Source organism: Misgurnus anguillicaudatus, chromosome 6 (assembly GCF_027580225.2).
Source record: "Misgurnus anguillicaudatus chromosome 6, ASM2758022v2, whole genome shotgun sequence".
Taxonomy (NCBI): domain Eukaryota; kingdom Metazoa; phylum Chordata; class Actinopteri; order Cypriniformes; family Cobitidae; genus Misgurnus; species Misgurnus anguillicaudatus.
Genome location: NC_073342.2, coordinates 18,681,140 through 18,708,803, shown reverse-complemented (window position 1 = coordinate 18,708,803; position 27,664 = coordinate 18,681,140). Strand labels below are relative to the sequence as shown.

Below are 27,664 nucleotides of genomic sequence, written 5' to 3'. Positions count from 1 at the left end.
CCTTCACGTTGTTAATGCAATGCTCAACCGATTGAGCTACAGGAACCTATAGGCAATAACACTTTCCTCTTTGAGTTAACTTCTTAATCCTTTTTATCTTTTAGCAGTGTGATATCATTATTTCTTCATGTCGTATTTGACAACAAACAACCCCAAATGACCATGATGTTGTTGCATAGACATTTAGGGAAGTTACTCTCTCTTGCTTTCTGTCTTGTTGTGAGAACGTAATTCTATGTTCACAGTTAGCATCACATTATCCCTATCCCTCTCTGTCCGTCCATCCATGTGCATCTTCCAATACTGGTACGCAGTGTCCTTTTCTCTGATAACACTCACGGTCTCAAAGGAAAACATTTCAGCTTTTCTGAACCATTTCTTTGGGGCTCAGCATTAAGCGGGTGTTCCCTCACTGGTTCCTCTCCAAACAATTACCTTCAGCTGAATTTGGTGCCAGAGGATGACACAACATCTGGGAGTCTGGGCCTGAAGCCGAGATAGAGCTCAGTCTTGATGCTTCTGCTTATGCTGTAGTCATCATGTCTTCTCTATGTCTCCTTGCATTTTTCCAGGAAAATCCTTTTTCCAGCCTATTCGCACCATACTTAGTAATTATTAGCCATTAGAACAAGGAGTTAAAGAAAGAAGAACGAGAACAAAACAACAAATCAAACTATGCCGTGTGCCCTTTATCTGGAAGGCATAAAAGATGGCACTCAGAATTGCCGCAGGCAATGCTGCAGTACATGTTGGGCTTAAATCAATGCTTGTTTTTTCTTTCGCCATTCATGGACAATCCGTCTGACTTTTTGTAAGTGTGGGCTAGTGATAAATTTGATTTAGGGTGCGAAACTGCTGTACTCATTGCATGATTTCAAAAAGATGACTCAGAATTCTTTCCACTGAGGTGAACAGGCTCCGTTCTGCCTCCCCGTAGTCATACAGAAACACAGAAAGTGACACCACATGCACCTTGTACCCGTCTGTATTGTTGAACTGTTCATTTCATTTCTGGTAAAGTGGGCTGAGACTACAATAGAAATTGCCTAGGCTCATCGTACAAAAACCAAGTCTTTCTGTTTCACCACAGGTAAAGCTGTCTGCTGCATTAAATGTTTTGTCTGTCCGTCACAGTCCTTTTCTCCATTCAGGGTATTCTTCAGAGTGGATCCTGTCCAGCAAGGATTCTCCTCTCATAATTCCTCTCTGTCATCTGCCGCAGTTGCTTCCTGCCCCCTGAATGCAGCAAGGCCATCAGGGCAGATGTGTCCTGAGGAGAGCTTTCCACCAGTACAAAGAGCTGTCGGAGAAAGAAGCCTTCATCCTTCCTACTTTCAAGAACAACCAAACATGACATCATAGAGTTAAGCCTGAAAGAAGATACAGTTGAAAGGTTAAGAGCTTTAAAAAAGTATACAAATAGGGACTTTTACAGCATGGCAGCCCAGTCCTACCCTGGACTTCCAGGAGGCTTTGATCAGGCTCCGTTTCTGTTTCCAGAAGGCTACAAAAATATCCTTTTTATTTTAGAAACTTGCACAATTTTTCTCCCTCTTCCCTTCGCACGGAATCTAATAAAGCAATGAAACTAATAAAGTGAATTAGGTCTTGAGCCGGGCACTAGCGCACAAGAGCCCTTTATGCCTTTCCTTGCAATATGGAGAGTTGAGCTCACAGGAAGGTCTCCAGCAACGCGAGAGAAACGGATCTGGTTTGAAGTGCAATGTCTGCAAGCAATCCGTACACCTAAACGTAATGCTTTGAAGTTAAATTGTATTCGGTGCACTTGAAGTCCATTTCCTCCTCAAGCAAGAATAGGCGCAGAAATGCGTCTCTAACGCAAAAATGCAGAAAATGGAAGACTGAAGACAAATGCACTTGTGAAAAGCTAGACGTGTCGGACCGCGTGCTGTGCCATGCCCACAGTGGCCTTAAAGAGAAAGATTGAGAAAGACAGACTTTCATTTTTTCTTGAGAGGATATTGTGTAGCCAGCTGTACTGTACTTTAGCGGGTCTGTGCACTCTATATACTGCTGAACAGCTAGATGGTAATCAATTATAACCCTTGTCACTTGGGGCCATGGGTATAGCAGCTGGCCACAGGAAGCACGAGTTCCATTGCCTCTCAGCCAATCAACTGCCTCCAGCTGTCCCCACACTTAACCACCATTCAAAATGTGGCTGCTGCGTGCTACTGACGAGGTTCCCTCACCGGACTTTCTTTTCCAGTTCTTCCTTCCTAATTCTCAACAGTGCAGACACATCCGCCTCAGGGTCCAACCACCACCCTCCCCCAAATACATCATTTTGGCCTCTGCCTTTTTGACATATTCTCTCTGCACTCTTTCCATTGTCTTTTGAGTCTCTCTCTCTCTCTCTCTCTCTCTCTCTCTCTTTCGCTCACTCTAAACGTCTTTCTCATTCTTTTCTTTCATGTTCGTGTACTTTCGTCTTTCTTTGCCAGCACTGCTATACTTTCCTCCTGCTCTTGGAGTTTTTTCACAGGTGTTTGTGTGGGGGGATTTGCATGTTCTGTGGATATCCAGCCTGTGGAGAGCAGGCCAGCCGGCAGATCAAAGACCAGCCCTGTAAAATGATATGAAAGAGTCCCCCATTAGCATCCATCAGGGTACCCTGAAAGCTCCCTGCTCGGCTAAGGGGGTCTTAGGGCCCCCCAAAGTGAAAGACAGTCTGTAGAGCATGAGCATTGAAGGGGGTTAAAACAGACAACCCATCCGAGGACATACAGGATATATATTATAGGAAGGGATGAAAATTCCCACAACACACTGAGGTTGTTTTTTCTACCTCTCTCCTTTTCTCTCTCATCTCTCTCTCTCTCCTTGTCTTAGATTTCCTTATAGTGTTGAGACTGTAAGCGGAGAATATCTCCATCTGTGCACCATCTCCACTCAACTCGGCGAGTCTAGCGCCGTATCCTCTGTACCCCCTCTCTGTTGGAGGGTCAAGGTTAGTTCCGACAGCAGCGCGAAGGGAATGGTTCAGCCTGGTGAATTGCATGGTGTTAACAAGCTCTCTCATTTATCAGTATGATCACCTTAACCTTAACTTTTTCACAAATAAAGTACGTTTTAGATATGGTGTCATGAAACTCTGAGATTTTTGTACTTTTAGAAGTACCTCAATTTCAGTGTACTATAGTACCATAGTGCTTCATTGTAAGTGTTGTGGATTTCAGACCAGCCCTACAAATATGCCATATGGTTTTGCATCAAATGTATAGTTACAAAAGCTGTAACAAAGCCACACATAAGCATTAACTGCTCCCTAAACACTGTAGGATCCCATCAAACCTTTGGTGCCCCCATATGGAAGAGAACAGGGGGCCCCTGCTGTAGCACAGTTATGTAACCCCACGGCCCTCCCAGGCTACTTACCCGCACAGATTCACACACATGCACACACGTACACACATGCTCAGACACTCTGTTTGCATGTCCCTTTGTGCCGACTGCTCAAACGTACGTGTGTGTTGCACATTTGAACAATGTCTGCATGCAGTTTCCCAAAGAAACGGCCATGAGTGCCTTCATTTTTTTATGATTTGGTGCAAAAGCTTTGTAAGCATGTTTGTTTGTTCATTTAAATCCGTAGTTACTTCTGCATTAATGTGCATGCACATGCTAATGTGCGTGTGTGACCACGTGCCGCTGTCCCAATAATGGATGTCCCGTTTGGCATGCCGAAGACTCGGCTGTCCGACCGAGGACGAGTCTCTTAGCCACTCACAGAAGAGGATGTGATCTCACCCGTTAAAAATCCAACCTATGTCGTTTGCTGCTCATGACTTAATCCAGGCTTCTTCTTTGTGTTAAGCAGCCCCCTTCCACAGCCCACCTCCCCTTCTCTCGCTCTCTCTCTCCTTGTGTCCCCAGTTCCTGTTGGATAGGAGGAATGAGGCTGGACTGGGTGAAGGACTTTTGTACTGTACTGTATGAGTTTGGCAGATGCAAACCTCTGTTACTGCCTGACCTTCACCTCCGATTATGAAAGTATTACTCAAGTTGTCAAGAATTGGCTTGTTTGGTGCTTTACAAATGAACATATTCTGTATATGCCTTAGTGGAATTAGAAATACATTTTTGTTAACATATATAAACCATAAAAATATATGTACAGTATGTATGTACACTGACATTGACAAGTTCAGAGCCTTACTCTTGCTTTATTTATATTTTTCTTATTGTAATATCACCAAAATTAGGGTATGACACAAATTAATATATGGACATTATGTTGTGACTTAAAAATCCCAAATAAATAAAAACTTTCAGACATATGCCTTCAGATCAGAGCCTTTTGTACAAATGAGGGTCATTCAAGTAAAACCGGGCCTTGTCTCTAATATGCATAATAAAGATAAAACAACCCGGTTTAACTTGAACGACCCTCACATATATTTGTTCATATATGCTCATACTTTAGATTTTTGTACCGGCAATGCTAATTGTGATACTGAGCAAGCGTTTTATGGCAATCTATAGTAACCTTACCACTGCCCCAGTGCTCAACAACTGTCCCGGCAGCTGTTGGGACCCGGCAGATGACGGTGGCACATCATAACTCACTGATGTGAGGAGCACTGGCTATGCAGCGGCTGCAGCCTGCGCTTCCTGTCAGAGGTGCAAAGAGCCTCTGTCTTAAGCTACTTGGAGGGTCACAGATGCCACTTAAAAACTCTGTTATAACTTTTATTCTGCAACATCTGTTGTCACATGTGTTATGATATATAGCTATAAATAGTGTATGGACAGTACTTGTCTTCAGAAAGCAGGTGCAAATCATGCATGTACAGCCAGCGTTAAAGGGATAGTTCAGCCAAAAATGTCATTCTGTCATCATTTACTCACTTTTGTTTTGTTGTGGGCCTGTATGAGTTTTATTATTGTGTTGAACACCAAAAGTTATTTTAATATAATTTTAATAATCTTATGTTACAGTACCCATTGCCTAGCCTGGCTCCGCCCTCCTATGTGCTTCCGCTTGATTTTCATTTCGCTTCAGTACTACATCTGGGACCGCTAAGAAGAGTTTCGTTTTCTCCTGCAAAAATCTGCAGGACCAATCAGCGAACAGAGGGGGGTGGCTAAGAAAGATGACGTTGAGGTTGTGCGTCAGTTTGAGTTGTAGTTCAGTAATGGCAGCGGAGAAAGACGTGAGAAAAGCTATTCGGTCCATTGTTGCAAAACTGCCAAATATACAGAAGTTAAAGCCGGAGCAAGAACCAGGTTTGCTAAGTTTTGTTTGTCTGACTTGTTGTTTCCGGCCGGTTTCGGCGCATGACATATGTCACGACCAACGTTAGCGATTGCGTATGGCAGATCATGAGTGACTCTGGGCAGATCCAATAGTTTTAAACTTCAACAGAGGACCCTCCTTAACGGAAGTAACGCTTTGCAATGGAGCGTGGCCAGACTCTAGAGGTCGACCGATATGGCTTTTTCTCTGGCCGATGCCGATATTTAGAAATCAGAGCAGCAGATGGCCGATATGTTTGGCCGATTTTCTATATGTACATAATAATCAAAATGTTCTCATCATTAGCAGATATTTTAAATGTAAAAATGTCACTATTTAAGTCTAAAGTATTAAAAAAAATTAACCTCCTCTGCACCATGCATTTATCAGACACAGATATTACCTGACACTCTGCTGTCATCATCTTTGATCAGTTTTTTACCATGGCTTTTATTGCTTTGTAGGATAAAATCCTTATTTGGTAGACCTGATAAATTATTTAATCATTATAAAGTTAACATAGTAAATGTCTATGTTTTTTAGTTGAGACTGTTATTTAGGGCAAATCTTTCTAAACACATTTACATTCTCATTTCTGAGGCGCTATAAGTGACTGATTGTGCTGACAGTGACGTCTTGTGAGTTTAGTGTTGGGACAGATCTGTTGTTTCAACCGTTCATTCAAACGAATCCGTTCAAAGGAGTCAGTTCGCGAATCGAACGCGCTGTGTTCTAATCCAGGCTGAGCAGCGCAAAACTGTAAACAAAATGTTACTGTAACAACACGAAAAACATTTCCTCGGTGGATACGATTTGGTCTTCCGACCTTTCGCCATCGTGTCAGTGAGACAGTTTAAAGACAGAAATCATGCGCGCGCGGCTCTGCTCTCTCTGTCACGCAAACAAAAATCATCATCACTCATTAATTACATGAAATGAGCCTAATCTTTGCACGGACAGTGCACCGCGAGAGATAAGCCCGTCGCGCTGTTGTACTGGCTGCTTAATTTGCGCAATCCCGCCATCGTTTACTAAAGCTGTTTGTGAACAAGGCACGGCTGCACACACACGGGAGCGATCTGCTTGCAGCAAGAGGCAGCGTCACGAGTTCTACAACAACGCTTAGGTGCTCGGTGATGCGCCTGCCTATATTAATCGGCCTAATTTTGCAGCAAAATCGGCTAAAGCCGATTTTTTAAAATATGCCAAAAATCGTCCAATTAATCGGCCGGCCGATAAATTGGTCGACCTCTACCAGACTCTCTGTACAAATGAAATTAATCTACGAGAGTCTGGTTGGACCAGGCTACCCATTGTCTACCATAGTAGAAAAAACACATACTATGGAAGTCAATAGGTACAATCAATCGTATGCTTACCCTCATTATCAAAATATTTTTCTTTTATGTTCAACAGAAATAAGAAACTTATACAGGTTTAGGGCAACATAAGGGTGAGTAAATGATTTTTGGGTGAACTATCACCTAAAACTGTGGAAAAAAAGAAGTGGAAAAAAACAACCACATACAGTAGGAGAGATTTCCAATGAGGGAGTTAACATTCTTGTTTAGTAAAAGGATTCGTAGGAGATGTGTCATATTGCTTTGGAATTAATGCACATACCAAAGTTATTGCAACTCATTCATAGCGGATGGATTGATCGGTTTCTGAACATCTCAGGGCATTGATTTGCATCAGTGCTTTAGGCCAAACTGCCACCTCATACACATTCCAATGTTCCTTATCTATTCTAAGAACATTCAGCCAAGTTTTATTTCTTGTTCTGTTAGATTGTGTACATTTACTTTTGTGTACTGACTGAGCCAAATACAAGCCTACACACAAAGACGCATTTCTGTGTTCAGGTGCAAACCTGAATATAATCATACTACTGGACATATTAAACATACACTAACAATGTGTGGGCTGTTATTCACTATTATAAAAAAAAACAAAATAAATATATTATGTGCATGACTGCATTTTCATATCATTCATGCCACATCCACAATATGTTTTCAATTAAAAATACATTTTTCAGATAAACATAATATGACCAAACATGATTATGGTTTTCAAAGAATGCTTTCATGGGTGTTAAAACGCTTTAAAAACAAGTGGATGGGAAAGAAAATAAGTGGATGGGAATGGGTCTGTATTGCATCACATTATGTAAACCGTTTTCATACAGATGTCATCTATCAGTTAATGCACTACACCTTATACTTTGCTCTGTGGTGTGCAATCTGAATTAACTTGAAAAAGGTGCTTAAATAATGCCAACTAAAAGATGAACCCCGTCGCCATTTTTATATGTTGTGGTGCTGAGGGCAATGATTGAGATGCAGTTTGAACAATGTTTGCGTACATGACCGAGCATGGCGTGTGAAAAGGCGTGGTTTAATCAAAACGCACACATTAAATGGCGACTGTAGAAAGCAGAAGCCGAATCCTGGACATTTTTTTTTATCTAAAAAGAGGACATGTCTGGGAAAAGAGAATGTATGTTCACCCTACTGTTAGATATCATATATCTAATTATTTTATAGCATAATCATAGGTTAAAAACACAACATAACAATGACTATAGGCCATTTTTATGTGTACGTGAGGGTTCGCCTACATTGCGCATGACGCAGTTTTCGTCATTAAAAGATTTACACATACTGCCAGATTTTTGAAGCCAGGACAAAAAAACAGAATGCGTCACCGGATTTTTACTGCTTGTTTGTGTGACGCGCACAATCATTTTATGTCACCATGCGCTTAGTTAATCTACTGATCGAACACATTAACGTGTAAGGAATAAAAATATAGATATAGCCATAACACTCATTACAATATGCTAACTGGATAACAGTGCATATAACTTATTGCATAGTTTAATAAAATAGTGTTTGTTACCTGCATCAAATCAATTACATCCTAATTTGTCGTTTCGTTTAATCTCAGAGTTTAACATTATTCTAGCAATTTCTTTTTTCTTTATTTAGTAAGTTAACTTAAATATGTGAGAACGAAAATATATTTGTAGTGATTTGCATGAGGAGAATATGATGTTAGAAGCTTCATTTTAAGCATTTAGTAGCCTAATTTATTTGCAATAAACAGTTTAATAGGCTATTTAAAAGTATTATGTTTTTTGTGTTCATTTATATTTCTTGTCACTGTGTGCAGGTTCTTTTTTTGTAGGCTATATAACATCCCAATAACTTTTTTTTTTTTACCAAAAAGGCTTAATTAATGTCTGGTTTCATTATGATTTAAAGCAGTATCAATAATGTCAAAAATGTGACGTGCAGTCAAGTTTGTGTGGGTGTGTGTGTATGCTGTTTAAATGAGTGTTCTCACCAATACGCTTGTGATTCGTGAAGTTTTGACAAATTTTAATAGACTTGTTGTTTCTTATTCAAAAGTGCATCCAAAGATTCAGGCCCACCTCGGCTTAATCTATGCCCACCCATATGTCACGTTCTGCATCCGCCAGTGCTAACTAGTAGGGCTGTAACGATAAATCGCGTGTCCCATTAAAGAATAACCAAACCCCTGTTCAGACCTTGGCTCCACCCACTGGCAATATTTGAAAAGTGTAAGAAAAGGCAGACCCCAAAGAAGTTAGGGGGGACGAACTGAGCTCCATATCAATCTAAAATCATTATGTGTCGGAGTCGTTTATAATGTGCATTTAAAAAAGCAACACTTGTTAAACAAAATCATTCAAAATATTCTTTATTATCATGAAAATACCCGAAACAATCTGAAGAACGGCGATATAAATATTCCTCTAGACATTTTCTGGAATAGCGTTTGTAATGCTGCTACTTCTGTGGCACAATTGGAGTTTCTGCACGAGAGCACCCTCTGGCTCCGGATGTGCCCGGAAATTCATTCAAATTCATTTATTGAGAAAACGCGCATTTGCACGATTAATTGTTACAACCCTACTAACTAATAATTGTAGCCTATTTGCTAGCTGCAGACCTAAGATCAGCTTAGGGAATCTCTATGGCTGATTTTAAAGACATCTACATTTTGCTAATATGTAGTACTGTCTACTGTGTAGTTTACCTGGGCTTGGACTTAGGAATATTAGTATTATTAATGCAAATTAAACACCTTTTCTATTTATTTGTTTAAATGCTATGTATGCAAGTTGCCTATGCATGCTTTTCTACAATATTCACTAATGGTTAACACCCAGTCATGCATTAAAAAAACAAATACCGTCCTATACCGTAAAGCCGACATAATTTAAAAAAACCTTGATATACATTTTTTAGCATGGTCGTTGTTAATGAAGGAACTGAATATGTTGCCGCAATTGTTTTGTTGGCTACAAAAACACATTTCAAACACTTGAGCATATGTCCTCAGATCAGAGCTTTATAGGATCATGAGAAACATGAACTTTTGACCCGTAGTGTATGCTGGACACTGTGTAAAGCGAGAACATGGAATCCAGCTGCTTTTGCGCTTTTCATTAAATGCAAATGTTTAAGAAGTAGTAATATGCACCTCTGGCGCATTACGGGCCACAGCATGTGAATTCATTGCACATTCTATGCTCGCATAGCTCATCGTGGAATGCGTCTCACGAGACCTGTTTCCTTCCCACCATATTATCTGCTGTTTTGTCTGAGGAACATCCAGCGCCCCTCATGCAATACAAAACATACATACTCATCGAGTCTTATGTGCTTAGATGGAGCCTAGAACCACCCCTGATAATCTGAGGTAGCTTGCTCTCATAGTCAGCACAAGGTTCCGAAACATTCCCAGCACTCCCAATCCGTGGCATGGCGGATGTCATTACCTTGTTCCTAGCCTGGCTCCCTCCCTCCCTCTCCTCATAACATCCAATTGATTTATTCCTGATTGCTTAAAGCTTGTTTGAAGCTAATGCTGTTGGATTTGGTCCATATGAGGACGGAGCGGAGGGGTCATCTATAACAGTTTTTTCAGTAGCTCATTATTCTTGCGCCAAACAATCCAAGGACCCAATTTCCTTCTTGGCTGTCCATAAAACTGACAGATGGCAGAAACCTGGAAAGACATTTTTTTCTGTTCTGATAATCATTAACCCCTCAAATGTCAAATACAAAACTCCCCCGCTTTTTTTTTTTAAAGGTGAGGAATTTTTCAAGGGGGAGGGACGGGAAAGTATGTGGAATGGCTTGAGGGTGCACTCTACCAAAGTCAAAAGGCTCACATGATCTTGTACAGGATGTAGATATGGTGCAGAGGTGTTGTAAGATAGTTTGTCTTGCTTTACGGTCGTTCTACCTGAGCTGTTAGACTCTTTCAAGTGGAGGAGTTCCCTGCACAAGGTCCGCTTTCATGGAACTGCTATTTGGAGGTTTAGAGGACATGGGACAGATCGCCTGGCCTCCAGGTCTCTCGATTTCTGCGGGAAATGCCTCTGTGATAAATGCAAGGCCTGGAACAACAGCTGAAGTAGGACTTGGCCAGATCCCTCAACTGTTTGAGACACGAGAGCAGTTTCCTCATAGCTTGGCTCAGGCTCATGAATGACCTCTTAGATTTTTTCCAATAATAACCAAACTTCTCTACTCAGCATTTAAAACACCCTTTTCTTCCTGTTATTTTTATTTTAGTTCTTGTTCTTTCTTTTCTTCGAAATTTCCAACCCTGTCACATTCTGGCAAAGCTTGTGCAAGTTCAGAGCTGAAACCTAATCTATATCGCAGCAGACTGCAGAGCCCAGGACAGAGTCTGAGCAGTGGGTGGGTGGGCGTGTATGGGGGCTATTGAGGGGGGCTAACAAGCCTTTTCTTCTTCTTGGAAAGAAAGATGAACGCTGCTGTATTACCATTTCCGATAGGTGAAATCTATGTATCAGACATGTTTTAAAAATGCATCTTAGCACAAAATATTTTCATCATTATCAAAGACCGAAGATTAGAGGCATTGCGGATCATCTTCGTTATTAATGTCACGTCTTTGAAATCATCAGCGTCTGCTCATGTTTCTTGTTGAAGTTGGCAATCTGTTAATTTGCTCTAAGCGACATTTTACTTTGCCATCTTTCATTGCGGTCACTGACCTACTGTAAATATGTAGTTAATCTCTCCCCCGTGTATTTGAAATGTCACGGCTGATGAGAGAACATGTATTTGCTTGTTATGGATTTCCTATGGAATGCACACTTTCGGTCATACCCACGTTTCATGTTTTAATAAGCAGTCATTATGAAGTATTTATTTTCCAACAGGGTGTGGAAGCCAAACCTGTTAGTACACTACCGATTCACCCTCCCCAGGCCCACCATGCCTGGCCCCATGGTTTGAACTAGTCTCTCGTGTTTTCCAAGCAAGAATAGGAGGTTTGGGTAGGATAGGTGCGCTGTTACATGACATTGAATATCAAGCAGATTGAGAAAGAAAAACTAAAACTTGAATAGACACTATATGGGGCAAATAAGCAACTTTTCGTCTGCAAAATACTGATCTATGGAGTTCTATGGAGTTTTTTGTTTTTTGTGGTCAAGCTGAGAGCCACTCGGATGCCTGCACTTTTATTTCTGTTATGTAGCTTTTCGTGCTCAGTGAATGCCGTGTATACGCGGGTCTATTAAAGTCAGAAGGGGGAGAGAGATGTCTGACTTTATATGACTCTTGAATGGTGGAGGGGAGGGCAGGAGCGTCAACATGCAATTCTAATGATGGCGACCATTCACAGACACAGGAAATGCTTGACCTCACACCCTGAGCGACGACAACAACAGCATGGCTGTGTTAAAGGTGTTATCGGGTATAAATTAGAGGTTGGCAGTGACGGTGGTCTACATGCCTACAGCTAACGGCAACCTTGGCCTTCTGGTATCATATACCATGTGATACAGTTTATATTCTTAATAAATTCTAATAAAAAATGAATGTAAACTTATGAACTTAAATTAAGCCAGGTGTTTGTTGAATTAAGCGTTCTGATTTCCTTTGATGTTTGGTACAAAATAATTACATTTTCTTTCTGCTTGTTTATCTCTGTGTAACCCTCGTCTCAATTTCTCTAATTCGATACATGTAACAAAATTACCTGGATGATGCTTTTGATGGTGCATGTGACAGGATGTTAAAGAGATGTGCAATTTTCTAGAACTAACTATTTTCCTCCTCTGACCTCGTTTACTGACCCCAGTCTCAATCCTACTATTGTGCCAGCTCAAGCCTTGACTAAGGGCAACTGATTCAGGCTTTAATGGCGTGACTGCTGTAGATCATAATGCATTGCCTTGCTCTCTACTCCCAGCATATACTTTACCCCTGCAGAGGAATTCAGATGTAGCTCTACTGCTGTCACCGTATTGCAACAGGAATGCTTTTCTGCATAGCCTGTTCGTTCATAACTGCTTCTTTATACTGTCTGCATACTTCCTGAACCACTCAAGCTAAGCAGCGTGGAAGGAGCCGTCGCTTAATGGTCTTTTGGTCTCTCCGAGCATCTTTTATGGCCGAGCGCTAGGGTCCAGATTGGTCCCTCCCCAGTTCATTAGAAGCTTGTTGTCCATTCTTCGTTTCTGTCATTCTCATGGAGAGCTCTAGAAAGGGACCCGGGGTAGGTGGGGAAAGTCAGGGGGGTTGACCCATCAGTCTGGGGGGGCTGACCCTTGACATGCTGGGAAGCTCCAGAGTGTGGAAGTCGAGCCCTGGAGAAATTAGCGGGGGGAGAGAGGCATTTCCAACCCACATCCCCAGCAGAGTTTCTCTTTCCTCATCAATGGCTTCTTAGCATTCACACCCTAAGAATGAAGCAGAGTTCTGAATCCTGAATCGGCGTGGAGGGAGGGTAATGGAGATTACCTTCCAGGAGATGAAGGGGGTGGGGGAATTGAAGAAAGAGAAAATGGGAAGAAAGAGAAAGGGGGGAAATGTGAGAATTTGAGGGCTTTAGAACTATGGTTTATCCCAGTAGGCTCTGGTCAGATTTTCTTCAGTTGACCCACGAGCCCTCATTGGGGATAGGATTCAAACAGACCCGTTGGTCTGGTACCAGCCACTGTTTATACTCCCCCTGCCTCAAATAGCCGCTAAAAATAGTGCTGTCCTCTCCTGACTGATCCAGGAAAAAGCCTGCATCCCTTTATATAGCCTTTGCATGACACAGCATGTCAGAGTTGTTTCCCCTACACACCCCCCCCCCCAATTTCTCTGACACAAAGCATCTCTCTGTTTTCAATGGAACACATGTATTAGATTGAGTGCAGAAAGCAAGGGTCACACTCCTGTCAGTAATTGCAATGCTATTATAAATGAGCTAACCTGATTAGGGCAGAGATGTAATTGAAAGGTGAGCCCAGCCTGTGATGTGGACTGGCTTCTCAACTATGTGAAAAAATTCCAGAGGTAATGGATGAAAAATTGCTTTTTTTCCTAAGCGCAGACTGGAGCAGACAAAAAGTTAAGAATGAGCATGCCTCTCCTGCAGTGATGGGAATAACGGTGGTGTTAAAAAGTCTGAGCAACTTGGTCACTTTGTCGCTAGATTTAGCAACTTTCTATCACTTTAGCGACTTTATAGGACATATCTAGCTATCTTTTCTGGCGTGGTTGGAGACTTTTGTAGACTGACATGAAAATACGCGTCGTTTTCTCTTCTCAACGAACAGTTGTGCTGCTGCTGTGCCCCATCTCAAAGCACTGACATGCAGCCCGGTCATTGCACATCAATCAAGTACAACAAGCTCAAAGGTAGCGGTCGCAAACACGAAGTATAAAGCACTACTTTTCTATTGTTGAGGTGAAAGGCAAGAATGTTTGTTTAATGTGCAACTTATGCCCATGAAGAAAAAGTCTTTCCACGTTTGTGGCAAGTAATTCTGATCTAATAAAGCACCTCACATCATCACATGCTGCCACAAAATTAGTGATTTCTCTTTAGTATCCATTTTAGTCATTTAACATATGTCATTTTGTAAGGGGCATTCAAGTTATTTGAAATATTAGAATTTTTTAAGTAACACAGTTATTACTTTTCCTGGTAATTAATCACTTTTATAATAATGTAACGCAGTTACTAACTCAGTTACTATTCGTGAGAAGTAATTAGTAACTATAACTAATTACTTTTTTAAAGTAACGTTCCCAACACTGCTCTCCTGCTCCCTGAAACCACAATGTCCTCATTACACAGTAGGCAGTTGATCTTAAAGGACAAGTTCGGTATTTTACACTTAAAGCCCTGTTTTCAGATTGTTTATGATGAAATAGAACGGTTTTGACTGAAATTTGGACAAATGATGCTGGCCCGAGAATTTTCAGGTGTTTCCTGTATCACCTCCCACCTCTATAATGGGTTTATAGGTGCACAGGAACAATCCTTCCTAAAATGCATTAAACTTTCTAAAGACGTGAAACTCACCGAGTGGTCAGGGGTGTTCACTGATATGCTCACACAAAAACCGCTGCAAGATACGCACTTCAACAGATTTTATCATAGTTTTTGCCAACTCCATTGACTTGTATTAGATGTGCTGTGAGGTACGGTATTACTCCGCGCCGGGAACCCGTTTGTATTCTTGCAATTGGCAAAGGCGGATTATCGCCACCAACGGAGCTGGAGTGTTTATTATTCAAGCTCTGAACGGAAGAATATACGGGTGTGAGGTGTTTGGAAAAATAGGTCCACAAGTTTACAATGAACGGTAAAACACCTGTTGGAAAGCATCTTTTGCAGCGATTTTTGTGTGAGCACATCAATATACACCCCTGACCACTCGGTGAGTTTCACGTCTTTGTAAACAAAAGTTTAATGCATTTTAGGAAGGATTGTTCCAGTGCACCTACACCCATTGTAGAGGTGGGAGGTGAAACAACAAACACCCGAAAATTCTGGGGCCAGCTGCATATGTCAAAATTTCAGTCAAAACCGTTCTAATTCATCATAAATAATCTGAAAACAGGGATTTAAGTATAAAATACCGAACTTGTCCTTTAAATAGAAGAGATATAGAAATTGAATTATTATTATTATTATTATTAAATTCTGTTTCTCTAATGAATCTTATGACTTTGAGGGGTTCAGATACAAAAGCCGATTTACGCCACCTTGGTCAAAAATTAGATAATGATTGTATCTTACACGTACTATATATGTTCATTCATTGACATTCATCATTAAGAAATAACGTTTTTAGGCAGAGTGAATTAAGAGTCTAATAAAAGATGCTAATTAACAAGAAATCATGCCCAGACGCACTTTGCATCTGAAGAGTTTGGTTCCAAAACGAGATCTCCGTTTTTAAACATTTTTGTCAAAACATGTTTATTATTATGTAATTATGTTTTTACTGTTTTATTTTGTTACTTAGCTGTATTTTTTTGTTTTAAAGGCTTAAATCAAAACACACCAATTGCAGTTTGATTGATATTAATTGGAATGCAAAATCAAAAAACGAGATCTTTGAAAAATTAAAGTTATCTCATTTTGGAACCAAACTATATATGTTCATCAATTGACGTTCATCCTATGGCCATTAGAAAATACCGTTTTTTTTAAGGCAGAATCCATTAAGAGTCAAATAAAAGATGCTAATTAACAAGAAGATGCACTTAGCAGGTTTTGCATCTGAAGAGTTTGGTTCCAAAACCAGATAACTTTTTAAAGTTTTTGTTTTTAAACTTTTTGTCAAAACATGTTTATTATTATTGTATATTTAGTTATAAAAGCTTTTATTATTAACACAGACAACTTTGAATTGCCAACTTTTCCAGTTGGTTTATTAGTGTAAACAATCTTTGTAGGTCGGGTTTTGTAGTAATAAGCACTGAATAATGGTGTTCTTTTGTTGTGTGATTATTCATTGACATGTTATTGTTGTATATGTTTGGAGGATGTGTCTTTTGTTTTGTTGATGTGTATTGCATATCTTTAGCAGTCCCTAGAAGTCAATGAAATGAAAAGGCCATTATGTGTATAATGTAACGCTATAAAGCTATCATTGCAGGCAGCAGTGAATGGAAGCATACATTTATGTTTTTGTACCAGATCAAGGTGTTCTAGAATTTCCCTTTAGGATTTCCTAAAATAAACGTTGAAAGCTTCAATATTCTTTTCATGGAAATTAAAGATTTAAAGCATAAAAGTCTTTTTTGGAAAAGGGGGTGTTTTTATAAGGCACAGCCTGGTGGTTAAGGTGAATGTTTTATTTGTTCAATTGTTCATTTATGAAGTGTTGTTGTTTGATAAAGTTCATGCAGGTGTGAGGATCTCATTTAGGTCACACTAGCTGTGTCCGCTTCAGGCAAGACATAGAGAATGATTTTAGGAAACGGAAAAGAGAAATTCAGAACTGAATCCCTTTGAATAGAGGCATCGTTTGATATCTCTCTGAACTGACTTGGAATCATTCCAAACACAACAAACATTTTAAAGCCACAATGGACCCACTCAGATTTGATCAAATGGCTTTCAGGCAGTTGTGCGTTTATACCTGTGTTGTGAGGTTTTTTTTAGTTAGAGCAAAAATAATCATTGATTATTATCATGGAAGGATAATATCACACTTTGACTACATGGACAAAGTAAGATGTTGTGTTTATGATACAGCAGATAATGTTTCAAAGTGCCACTCTGCAGGTGCATTCAGCTATACAAGCCTTCAATGACTCATGATCTAGTTACAATTTTATTTTTATTTTATCATTTCTTTGACCATATGAATTTATCATACTGTATCATATTTTATTGACATATACCTGATGACTATAACACAAGATATTTCCCTTTGTCTTTTCTGGCTTGTTAATGTTTGACTGCCTGACTGAACAGATTTAATCAATGGTTGTATCAATGCATTATTCAGATAAGTGAATAGACTTCTGCAAATCTAGTGACTCAGAACTTTGAAATGTTTTGTCATGTTGCATGGCAACTTAAGGAAACATACTTTGTCTTTATTTGACCCATAATCAATTTAATATTTGTTTCTTCTATTAATATATTTTCTTTGAAGTACTTTCCTTGTTAGCGCTGAATAGTAGCATGTGAGCATTTTTCATAAAGTTATTTTTTTTTCTTTTAACACTTATTAGCCAATACATACATTCTTGTCTGTTATTAGCATGCACATCTTGTGCCAAGATTATAAGATTCAAAGTAAGCAAATGAAATGTTCAAACACTGATAGTATTGATGTAAACTCAGATGGTTTGATTACAAATTGAAGCAATGAATTGAAGTTATTTTAAACCGTATGTTCTTTAATTGTTTTTTACGTAAGGGATAATGTATAGGCAGCAGGTGAAGGGTCTTGTATCACAATGAAAGGGCTAATTTCGCTAACAACCTGCTGCCTGTACATTAACTCACTTATTACAAGGCTATTTAACTCATAGGGTAAGGAGCATTAAATATTTATTTGAAATAAATTTTTACGAATACAGACCTTTTGTGAGGAAAACACGTTTACTTTCTGTTTTAGGATAAGGCAAGACTTTCAAATGTCACAAACACACTATTTGGTTTAATCATTTGTAAATGTAATGTTATTAAAATGCATATTTATATTTCATTTTATGTAATATTAAACTGTATCTGTCAAAATGATTTGCAGCATTCAGGTTACCGTGTGTTATTAGTTATCTGAAAAGAATAAACCTTGGAATGCCAAGACTGGCCAATCAGAATCCAGCGTTTTAGAGCGCTGTGTAATAAATAAAGATTGATTTGTGGAACTGATTTTACTTTTGTTATTTAACACTCCAGGTTATCTTTTAGTTTTAGGGAGGGCAGCCAAAGGACCTGTTGTAAAGTTTCTGTTCAACGCTGTAAGGTGTAAACAAGCGGCATCATAAACCTAAAGTTTATGCAACTCACCCAAGTAATAATTCAATTCAATTTAATTTTATTTATATTCACAATTTATATTCATTTATTTATATTCACAATTGTTAATTGTTGCAAAGCAGCTTTACATGAATACACAGAAAATCAATAGATAATATAAGAAGTAGAATATTGCGGCTAAGGATAAACTGTACAAGCAAGCGTATTAATAATGTTACGTATACAGTAAAGTGCTAAGTTAAGCCAAAGTTGGCTGACTCTCCCGGGGAAGAAAAAAACCCCTAGGAGAAAACCCAGTGGGAAAAACTCCTAGAAGGACAAAAACCCTTGGGAGAAATTAATATATATTTAAATATATAAACACGGTAGGGATAGGAAGCGGGTAAGCGGATTAAACTGGTTCAGCCAGTGGTCGTTGGACGCACATCGGCTGGGCATCAGTAATGCAACATTCAGCAGTGCTGTTATTCTCTTCAAACTGTTGTGTCTGACATTAAAAGCTGTAATTTCAAAAATCCCTGACATTTTCCCCCCAGTATTAAGCGTTACAGCCAAAACAACATCCACCCTTCTTAAATAAACCCAAACAGAGCAGCGAGCCTGTCCTGTGGGAAGGTGTTGCTTGACCACAGCTGTCATCACACCTTGATCAATTCACTTTATTAGGGGACCTATCTTATAACAAGCACATGGTTTCACAATGCTTTAAAACTTTAAATCAGATTTTGCATTAATTTTTAGCACTGTTTTTTCATTTTACTCCGTCTTGGTATGTGCTCCCCTTTATCTGTGTCAGCTGTTCTATTGTGTTATGGGTTTGTCGGGCTGGTATGCAGCAGGAATCTTTGGATCAAGGTAATTTCACTCTGTTTGAGATTTTCCCAGGATGTTAAGCTTCCCGATACCTTTGTGCGCCTCTGCAAGCGAGATAGCAAGCGACACATGTAGCAAACGCACGCGCGATAGCCCTTCGGGTTTGACGCCAGCAGCAAAGCGGGAGGATCTTAAAAGATAGGATCGTAAATTACACCCAACGCTATAAAATTTTCCAAAAGGATTAGATTAGTGCAGCCTGATCCGAGTGTAGGGCTATTGTAAAAAATCATGTGTGGTGGTGGGTAATCGTTGGGGTACTTGATTTGCGATGCCCCTTGTAGAGGAGGCCTCCATAAGGGGTTCATCTTGGTAAATCAAAGAGCTAAAACAAAACAGAGTACATCTGAAAGTAACTTTGTAATGTAAAAGTACTATTTATTTTTAACTCTCATTAAACTTTATTCGTTCATTAAGAATAATTACTAAGGGTTTTTAGGTTGTATGTGGTTCGCACTGCTACTAAAAACCCAAAATGAGGTGACACCTGAAGCATGCCGAACGTGAGAATCTGCAGATGAGCTTATTCACATCTATGCTTAAACCCCATTTGCAGGTCCCAATCCAATAGACTAGAGCAACCATGGTGCAAACGCACCTCAGAATGGCAGGTGTGAGCATGAGAGCTTGCATTTGGATCAGTGAACTGTTGGGAGGTCTGGTGTATACTCAGTGTACATTCTTGAACTATTTCCTGCAGGTGGTTCTTGGCTGATACAAAGAAGAATTTAAAAATCAAAAAGTTAATTTAGTTTCAAGCTATGAAGAGTTGTGTTTCTGCTCAAAAGGCGTTTGATCTTGGCTGCTACATTGTTGATAAAGCTCCCAGGTGGAACTTCTTACTTCTGTTTGATAAGTAATGGAAGAGTGAGCCATGCAAAGTTGGACTGGCATTTTTTGTGCCGACGAATTCTTGAGGGACACAACCTGCCCCCGAAATGTCCTTTTCCAACAATGCTTTTGTTTCTCTGTGTGGGTTCTTTCGCTCTGAGGGAAAATAGGCACTGGACTGGTAAAGTATCAGCCAGCAGCTGTTGCGTGAGTGACAAACTCAAGGGCTTGTGATATGAGAGGCACTGAGGAAGACACTGCAGTAGCTGAACTACTCGAGACAAAAATCTGCTGCTGTGCTTTAAGTGTGTTCTAAGAAAAGACCTGTATGAGGTACTCTGGACACAAAAATATTTGCGCTCCCTCAAGGGCTAAAGCCGGGGGCAAAAGGGTCTGAGCAATCATTTTGACAAATGTCTATCATGTTTATATAAGGATTTTGGAGGAGTCGGGGTGTGTGAATGCTGTATAATGTTGGTTATGTGCTGCAAAAGGGCTTTTCATGTCAAAAGTTTGACAGTGATCCACATTGTCATTTCAGGCTAGACAGACTATGTCTGAAAAAAATGTCTGTCAACACATTGTCCAGGTTGCCTTTTGATGTCTATAATGATGATGGGTTGAAAAATAACATACATTCCTGGACTAATTTTTTTAGTTGAAGTGATATTTTAAAAATAAAGCAATTTTAACCTGGTTTGTGACCGCTGCTGCTTCCGCATGCTCTATATAGCTATTGCTTTAAGGTTTTGTGCACCTGTTGTGGGTTTGTTAAAAGTAAATGAGATATAATTAAGATACAATGTTATAACAATCTCACCAGCATGTTAACAATGCATCACTTTGCTCTCTTAATAGTTTTTAACCTTTGGACACACATCATATTGGGCTAAATGATGACATTTCCAGACAACAGTCAGACTTTGTTTGTGTAATTTATTATGATAAAACTGAGTTCTAAAGAATCAAGTATCAGTTTACCTAAATTTTAACAGACTAGGTCAAAAAGTAAAAATTATCAGCAAAATAAATTAAAAGATTATAGATGGATCTAATCAATTACAAAAATTATGAATCTTTTCTCAGGCTCAAAACTTTTAAAAAGGATCAAATTAAAATAGGTTTTTATTGCATTATATTTAAAGTCATTAAGTACTATTAGTGATACTTTTAATAAGCTGGTATAAAACAAAAATTAAAATAAATTAATGACAGATGTTGATAAAAATGATTTAAGCATATAATGAATTACATAATACTTATTTTGCAGAATATTTAATTTTATTCTGTTCTTTTCAAACATGTGCAGAGTTTCACTGTTTTGTGTTTGTTTGATTTTGTGTGTTGTTTTGAGTGTAATGCAGGGCTGTTACAGTAGCTGTTTACAGTAACAGAAGACATAATAAACTAAGTCAATTAATGAAGCATATCAGATATTTTTGTGATGGATGGTTAAGCGCTCTTGTTATTATTCAGTAAGGACATCTGCAGTTGCTCAACCACGACATTATAACTGTGAGAAATCTTTTATTTTGCTCTTTCTTTAACTTTAAATTAAGAATTCAACATTTACTTTATTGTTGTGCATAAGTGCTGTGTGAAGACTTTAAAAGAGTTACAAAAACTGTTATAATTGAAAGGTATAATTTAATACTTTGCTCAAAAAAATGTTTCTTTTTTATTTGTGAAGTGATATAATACAAAACATTGATTAGCTATTGAACATTCACAAGAATGATAAGATAAGTAGAATATAGACAATACCCTAAACAAATTAAATTAAACTAAAATATAATAGAACAGAATCAGCTGATTGTTACAAGTGCATTTATTGTGTAAATATAGTGGAGCAAAATTGTAAAATCTCAAATTAGTCAGCACCAACTTTTTTTAACATAATTTAATATGCTTAATAAATAAACCATAATTATTTTAAGCTTGTTTGTGGGCCAATTATTTATTAGAATATTTTAGAAATTTTATGTGTATGTTTAACTTAATCTCTGTTTTAATTGTATCTATATTCTATAAAAAATATATAAAAAATTTCTATGTATTTTTGACTGTTTTAGCTACAGTGTTTTAACATCAAAGCAGTTTTTGTGTGCAGCTGTTGCCTGCACAAGAGCAATGTCTTAGTTTAAGTGAAGAGACCACTATGCATTAAATATTTGTTTCTAAACAAATGTTTACTCTTATCCTGTAAAAACTGTAATGCTATTAATATAATATAATGTCCATATATGTCCTCAGTACATATCTTATGATGAACTCTTTAATGTAGGAACTTGTAAGTGTTTATAGCCTAATATTTTTATAGACAGACTTCCATGATTTATGCAGAAACAAAAATATGTAATGAATAATAAATGATTATTTGGAGGATCTTAAAAACTTTGTCTGGGTGTGTCTTCACGGATATCACGTTAATTGCATGCATCCGGGAAATAGCATGAGCTGCTGAGCCCAGTGAGAGCAGCGTGTGTGTGACGTCAAAAACAGCATGGTCAGGTTAGAGAAGAGAGAGAGAGGCGTCAATCGTGGAGGGGCAATAACATCAACATTTGAACCAAACTGTAATGGTGTCTTTGTTTGTTTTATTAAGTTTGTATGCGTCTTTCTCTGAAATATAAACATTTTGTTTACAAAATGTGTATTATAAAAGATTTCCCGACATTTTAAAGTTTAAAAGATGTGCCTATTCTTGTCAGCTGCTTACATTTAAATAGATAAAAATATCAGCCTGCTAAAACGGCTTGCAAAAGCAAATATAAATGATGCTTTAAAAGTAACGTTTGAATCATAAATAACTAAAATATGGCTTCAAACAGAAGGGTTTTATACAGACAGAGGGTTATTTCGATTTTTGGTTGTGTCTATAGAAATTAAAACAATAAATTAAATAAACAACTTTACAAATGACACTTTTACTAAAGAAACCTTTACTGCGCAAAATATGCACCAAATAAATAATGTGTTATTTTATTATAGAATATAGTGATACCATATAGTGATACCCTAACTATCCAAACGCGTTTCAATGGACCCGAAAAGAAAAGCATTGTCCTTATAGTGGTAATAGATGCATCCTTATAACGTTATAAACACCCAAAGCCGATAGTGTGAAGCAAGTTATGAACGTTTTAAGTCATGATATCCCCTTATGATACACCGCATTACCGAAATTTGACGTGTCGGGGGCATTTTGTAACACCTCTTAAGAGATAAAGAACGCGCATAGTTTAAAAGCCAGTAGAAATGACTAAATGTTTAATCTTTTACTGGCTTAAAATTGCCTAATTATACTCATATTTGCTGTGCTAAGAACATTTTCGGGTGCTTTATAGAATTAAATTAATATTTTTTGCGTTTTCATATGGAATAAACACTTTACTTAAAAATAACTTACAAAGTTTAATTTACAAAGTTCTGTTAGAACAAATTCTACAGTCTATGCTCTATTTTGCACTTTATCTCAATTTTTGCATCTGTTATAGGTTATGGACCTTGTAATCAACAGGTTTTTCAAAGCATCCCTTAGGTTGTATTGTCGCGTTGCTAGATATGTAGACATCTATGTAATGATGACAGCTGCGTGCGGCAGACTCAGGGAGTTAATAACGTTAATCAGGTGATGGGTAAATTAGATCAAATTCTTCCTGGCATTTGAGAAGGTGAACTTCCACAGAGAAAGTCTGCCCAGTAACAATCCGCAAGCTTCAGAGGCGCGCAGAAGAACTATTGGCTATGCAAATTGGGGGAGGAAACAATCTACATGCACGGCAAAAAAAAAATGTTTTAAAGAGACATTTCCGATGACTTTCAAAGTGTTAAAACGATGCAACTGTTGCAAAAACACATGGCTGCGGTCTCTTGAGTTCTTTAGAATCAGAGTAACACACTGGAGAACCTTGATCAGTAGCCTAACTTAATTGTATCAGTCTTTTAAAAGCACTGTTTAACATTGTTTCAATGTACATATTTCACGAACGGTTGTAGGGCTGTGTCTCACTTTTTACCTAAATTGGTTTATTGGCGTAAAGAAGGTTTGTTTGAAATAATTTGCATCTTTAGTGACAATTGTGGAAGACTCACAACTTTTGAGAATCCTAAACTACTTAACAGTATAATGCTTTATATAATACGTTCAATGGGGGCAACTCAAGAGAATAACCATCATTCAGCTGCTATCTATGAGCGCGTTGCCTTGCGCTGCATTTCCTAGAAAGCTATCTCATTGACCACAGGCGTTGCTGCCATGTAAGATAGCTCCATTTAGCCTTTCTGATGACGAGGTGATGTTTAAGTTTTCTTTAAAGGCAATAAAATAGTTTCTTGCTATTTCTTGTTTAGGTTGCACAAATATTTGCCACGAAAACCTATTGCACAGTTAATGTAAACTAATATGAAAGCATGCAATGACACCAAAACCACGTAGGTTTTTCTAAAAAAAAAAAAAAAAATTACACTAAGGGACACTGTGTGTAGGTTGTGTGCGTGAGTTTGTTTGTTTATATAGCCTATTTGTGTTTACATAGCGTCAATATAATAGTTACTGAGTTAACAAAGGATAGACGTTACATAGGAGCATTTTGTCTTGCTGTCCATATTGTGGGGGCTATTGATTCTCTGATAACCAAAGCAATAAGGGAGGCAAAAGAAGAGGAAGACAGAGCATGTTGCGTCTGGCCAATAATAAGATCTGCTTGTGAAGCTTGCGTCACAGGCTTACATCTGCAGACCTCAAATGTTGCAGCGAGAGGAGCAGAGCAGAGAAAGAGACTAGTGGGGAAAAGTTTGCAAAAGGAACAGGACTAACCTGGACAGCCCTGTAGACTGTTTTTACATGCCCGAGAAGTCCTTTCTCCTCGTTTGTCACTTCGTAACGATTGTATTTCAAAGTTTATAGACATATTTGAGACCGAAACGGACTGTAACAATCATGGAACTGCTTTGTCTCGAGATGGACACCATTGTAAGAGCCCGTCCCGACCCGAATCTTCTGTATGATGACAGGGTACTACAGAGCTTGTTGACCATCGAAGAAAGGTTTCTTCCACAGTGTTCATATTTTAAATGCGTTCAGAAAGACATTCAGCCTTTTATGCGGAGGATGGTGGCAACTTGGATGTTGGAGGTTTGTAGTTTACATATCCGATCATTTCCGTGCTTATAATGTGTCTTCAGAACGTTTGGCGATCTTTTGTTTTATCAGTGTACAATGCAACTAATTGAGCTACATTCATATTTCCGAAAGAATTGATCCGATTTTGCCGGACTATTTATTTTATTGCAGCCATAAGCGCTGATCTTGGACCAGGTTCACGATTAGATTGAAGGGGATGGAGGTTTTAAACATATGTCAGGGACCAGAAGCGCGTATTTAATAAAGTTTTCGGTCGCGTTAACACAGAGGGAGTCATGCTTTTAAATGTTATTTATTTATTTTTAGGATAAATATTTCCATGCACACGTATGCACTTCAATGCTTGCCGCTGCGCTAGATCTAACCATCGCCATGTTGTTTTTTCTTTCACAACAACTGTATCGCGACAAAATGTTTATAACAAATGTTTACATGTGCCTGACTTGATAAAGGAGCTTTTAAAGTATACAGCCGTGGTTGAATATGGCGTAAATTACTTTCATAGAAATTTGTATAATCTTTTTAAATATATGGTTGCGGAAGGGGCGAGGGCCCTCGCTGCTGCTTAACCCATACTGATCGAAGTCTATAGTCTAGGAATTAAGTTATTTTAATGCCATAATATTTCATATTGCTAGTCATTGGGCGTTGGAAACGTTAGAGGAGGACTTTAGCTTTATTTTCATGTATTAAAAAGTCAGATGAGTCGAGCAGGGGAATTTATAAAAATATTTTAAAATAATTTTTCGGTCCGACAGTGACGCACTCACATAAGACCGCATGCTACTTCGTTTCAAAAATCCCGTTTATATCATATATATTGTCGATTTTATTGTCTATGAATTGTCGGGAATGATGTAAAAGGGGTTGGTGAATATTTAGAGGCAAGAATAGCAGACGTGGGCAATTTATTTATATTTTTAAATATTTTATGAAAATATGACGAGTTTAAAAAAACAGATCCCGACTGTGTTGCATGGGTGTTTTTTGGCTCGAGTGATTGTGACTTGAATTCATTTCTTACTGAATGAACCAAAGGAATGCGAGTCTATTGACACAGATTTTAAGAGGTTCCCTTATATCTATTAAAATTAATAAAAAATAGTTATTATATAATGATAACATAAGAAAACCAAGTTTTTGAATCGTTACAACGACGCTTTACAACGTTATATGTATGCAGCTGATGGAAAATCCAGTGTATTTCGTTATCATTTCAGAATTATTTTAGACATATAGTCATCTAGAGTAATATAATTAGATTAATTTTGTTGCGCCACGTGCATCTTTTCCTCTGAACGTACTAAGTTATGCCCTGCCCTTTCCAGGTCTGCGAGGAACAGAAATGCGAGGAAGAAGTTTTTCCACTGGCTATGAACTACTTGGACCGATTTTTAGCAGTGGTACCAACAAGAAAATGTAACTTGCAATTGCTAGGTGCAGTGTGCATGTTTCTTGCGTCTAAATTGAAAGAGACGCGTCCATTAACTGCAGAGAAGCTGTGCATCTACACCGATAACTCAATCAGACCACAGGAACTGCTGGTAAGCTCCAAATATACAGTACTCTTTGCTTGCTAAAGATTCATATCTCTAGAGAATTGATATAGGTAATCATTTACATACTTCCTAGTTTTTTTCCAAACATTAATTGCTAATGGTTTATTTTATAATACATTACACAGAAGCAAACTGTTTTATTTCTAGTTTAAAATGGCATCTAAACTAAAAAAAAGAAAAGAAAAAATATGCAGTATTTTCTGATGACATGGATTTTATGGAGTTTCAATTCTAAGTATACATAAAGTAATATCTTCTAAAGATGTCTAAAGAAAATACTGGGTTGTGTAAACTATTCGGCCGAATGATGGGTGTTCTTCACATTCATAAATCAACTCCAGGGTATTAACACACTCCCTTCTCATTCACCACAGGGCTATTACGCCATCTAGTGGCAACTATGTAACCCACAGCTATATCAGAGTCCGATGTCTTGTTCCACCTGTAAACATTAGCAGACTTGCAAAACCGTAAAACACCAAATTTATAAATATTGTATTTTGAAGCTCTTACTAGTGATCTGAAGTGACTGTTAAATGACAGGGCGCTGGAAACTTGATTTAACATTCTTGTTAAGATATACAATCTTATAAAGTGCATCCATATCAAACTCCAGGACAAACAGAATATGGATAATTTAAAAATGAAAACCCATGCATGGGTGCAAAATATACTGGTTAAATTATAAAGCTGTTTTTATTGCATTGTATTTAAATTGCACAATGTGGCATATCAAGTTTTGACAATGCATGACTGCCTTAAGACTGGTGTCAAGAGTTTTTCTAATGACACTACTAGCTCATCAGACTCTTTCTGACGGAAATGGGTGGTAGCACAGGCCAACGATAAAAAATTAGTAAAGCCCTCCGCAAATTGCTACTATAGGCAACCTCCTGTTTTTTTCACAGCTTGGCCTAGCGTTAGTTTTTTGCTGGGGCTGCTGCTGGTCTGCAAAGTATAACAGATGCAGGAAACCGGAGATCAGCTGTCACAGTCACATCTTCATTTTTGTCCTCGCAAGAAGTTCTTGTAAATGCAACCACAGTGACAGCCTGGAGATACAACAGGAGGGCTCAAAACGAGGAAGTGGGTTCCTGCATCAATGCTGTGTTGCAAGAGTGTCACAGTGAGCTTTAAGGCTGTCCTTAATTCACTGGTGAAACAACACTGGACTTTTAAGTTGTCCTTATG

At 38.4% G+C, this 27,664-nt stretch overlaps 1 protein-coding gene across 5 annotated transcripts in view; it reads left to right on the top strand.

Moving 5' to 3' along the window:
* ccnd2a (cyclin D2, a) overlaps positions 1–27,664 on the top strand; it is a 170,468-nt gene that overhangs the window by 122,290 nt on the left and 20,514 nt on the right. For 2 of the 5 annotated variants that reach the window (XM_073868660.1, XM_073868659.1), the window contains one exon: positions 26,243–26,458. In XM_073868660.1, the coding sequence (XP_073724761.1) occupies positions 26,288–26,458 (171 nt within the window). In that variant the 5' untranslated portion in view covers positions 26,243–26,287. Of the gene's footprint in view, positions 1–2,953; positions 2,972–24,481; positions 24,906–26,242; positions 26,459–27,664 lie in introns of those variants that run through there. The other 3 variants (XM_073868662.1, XM_055191754.2, XM_055191753.2) reach the window with 3 other exon arrangements.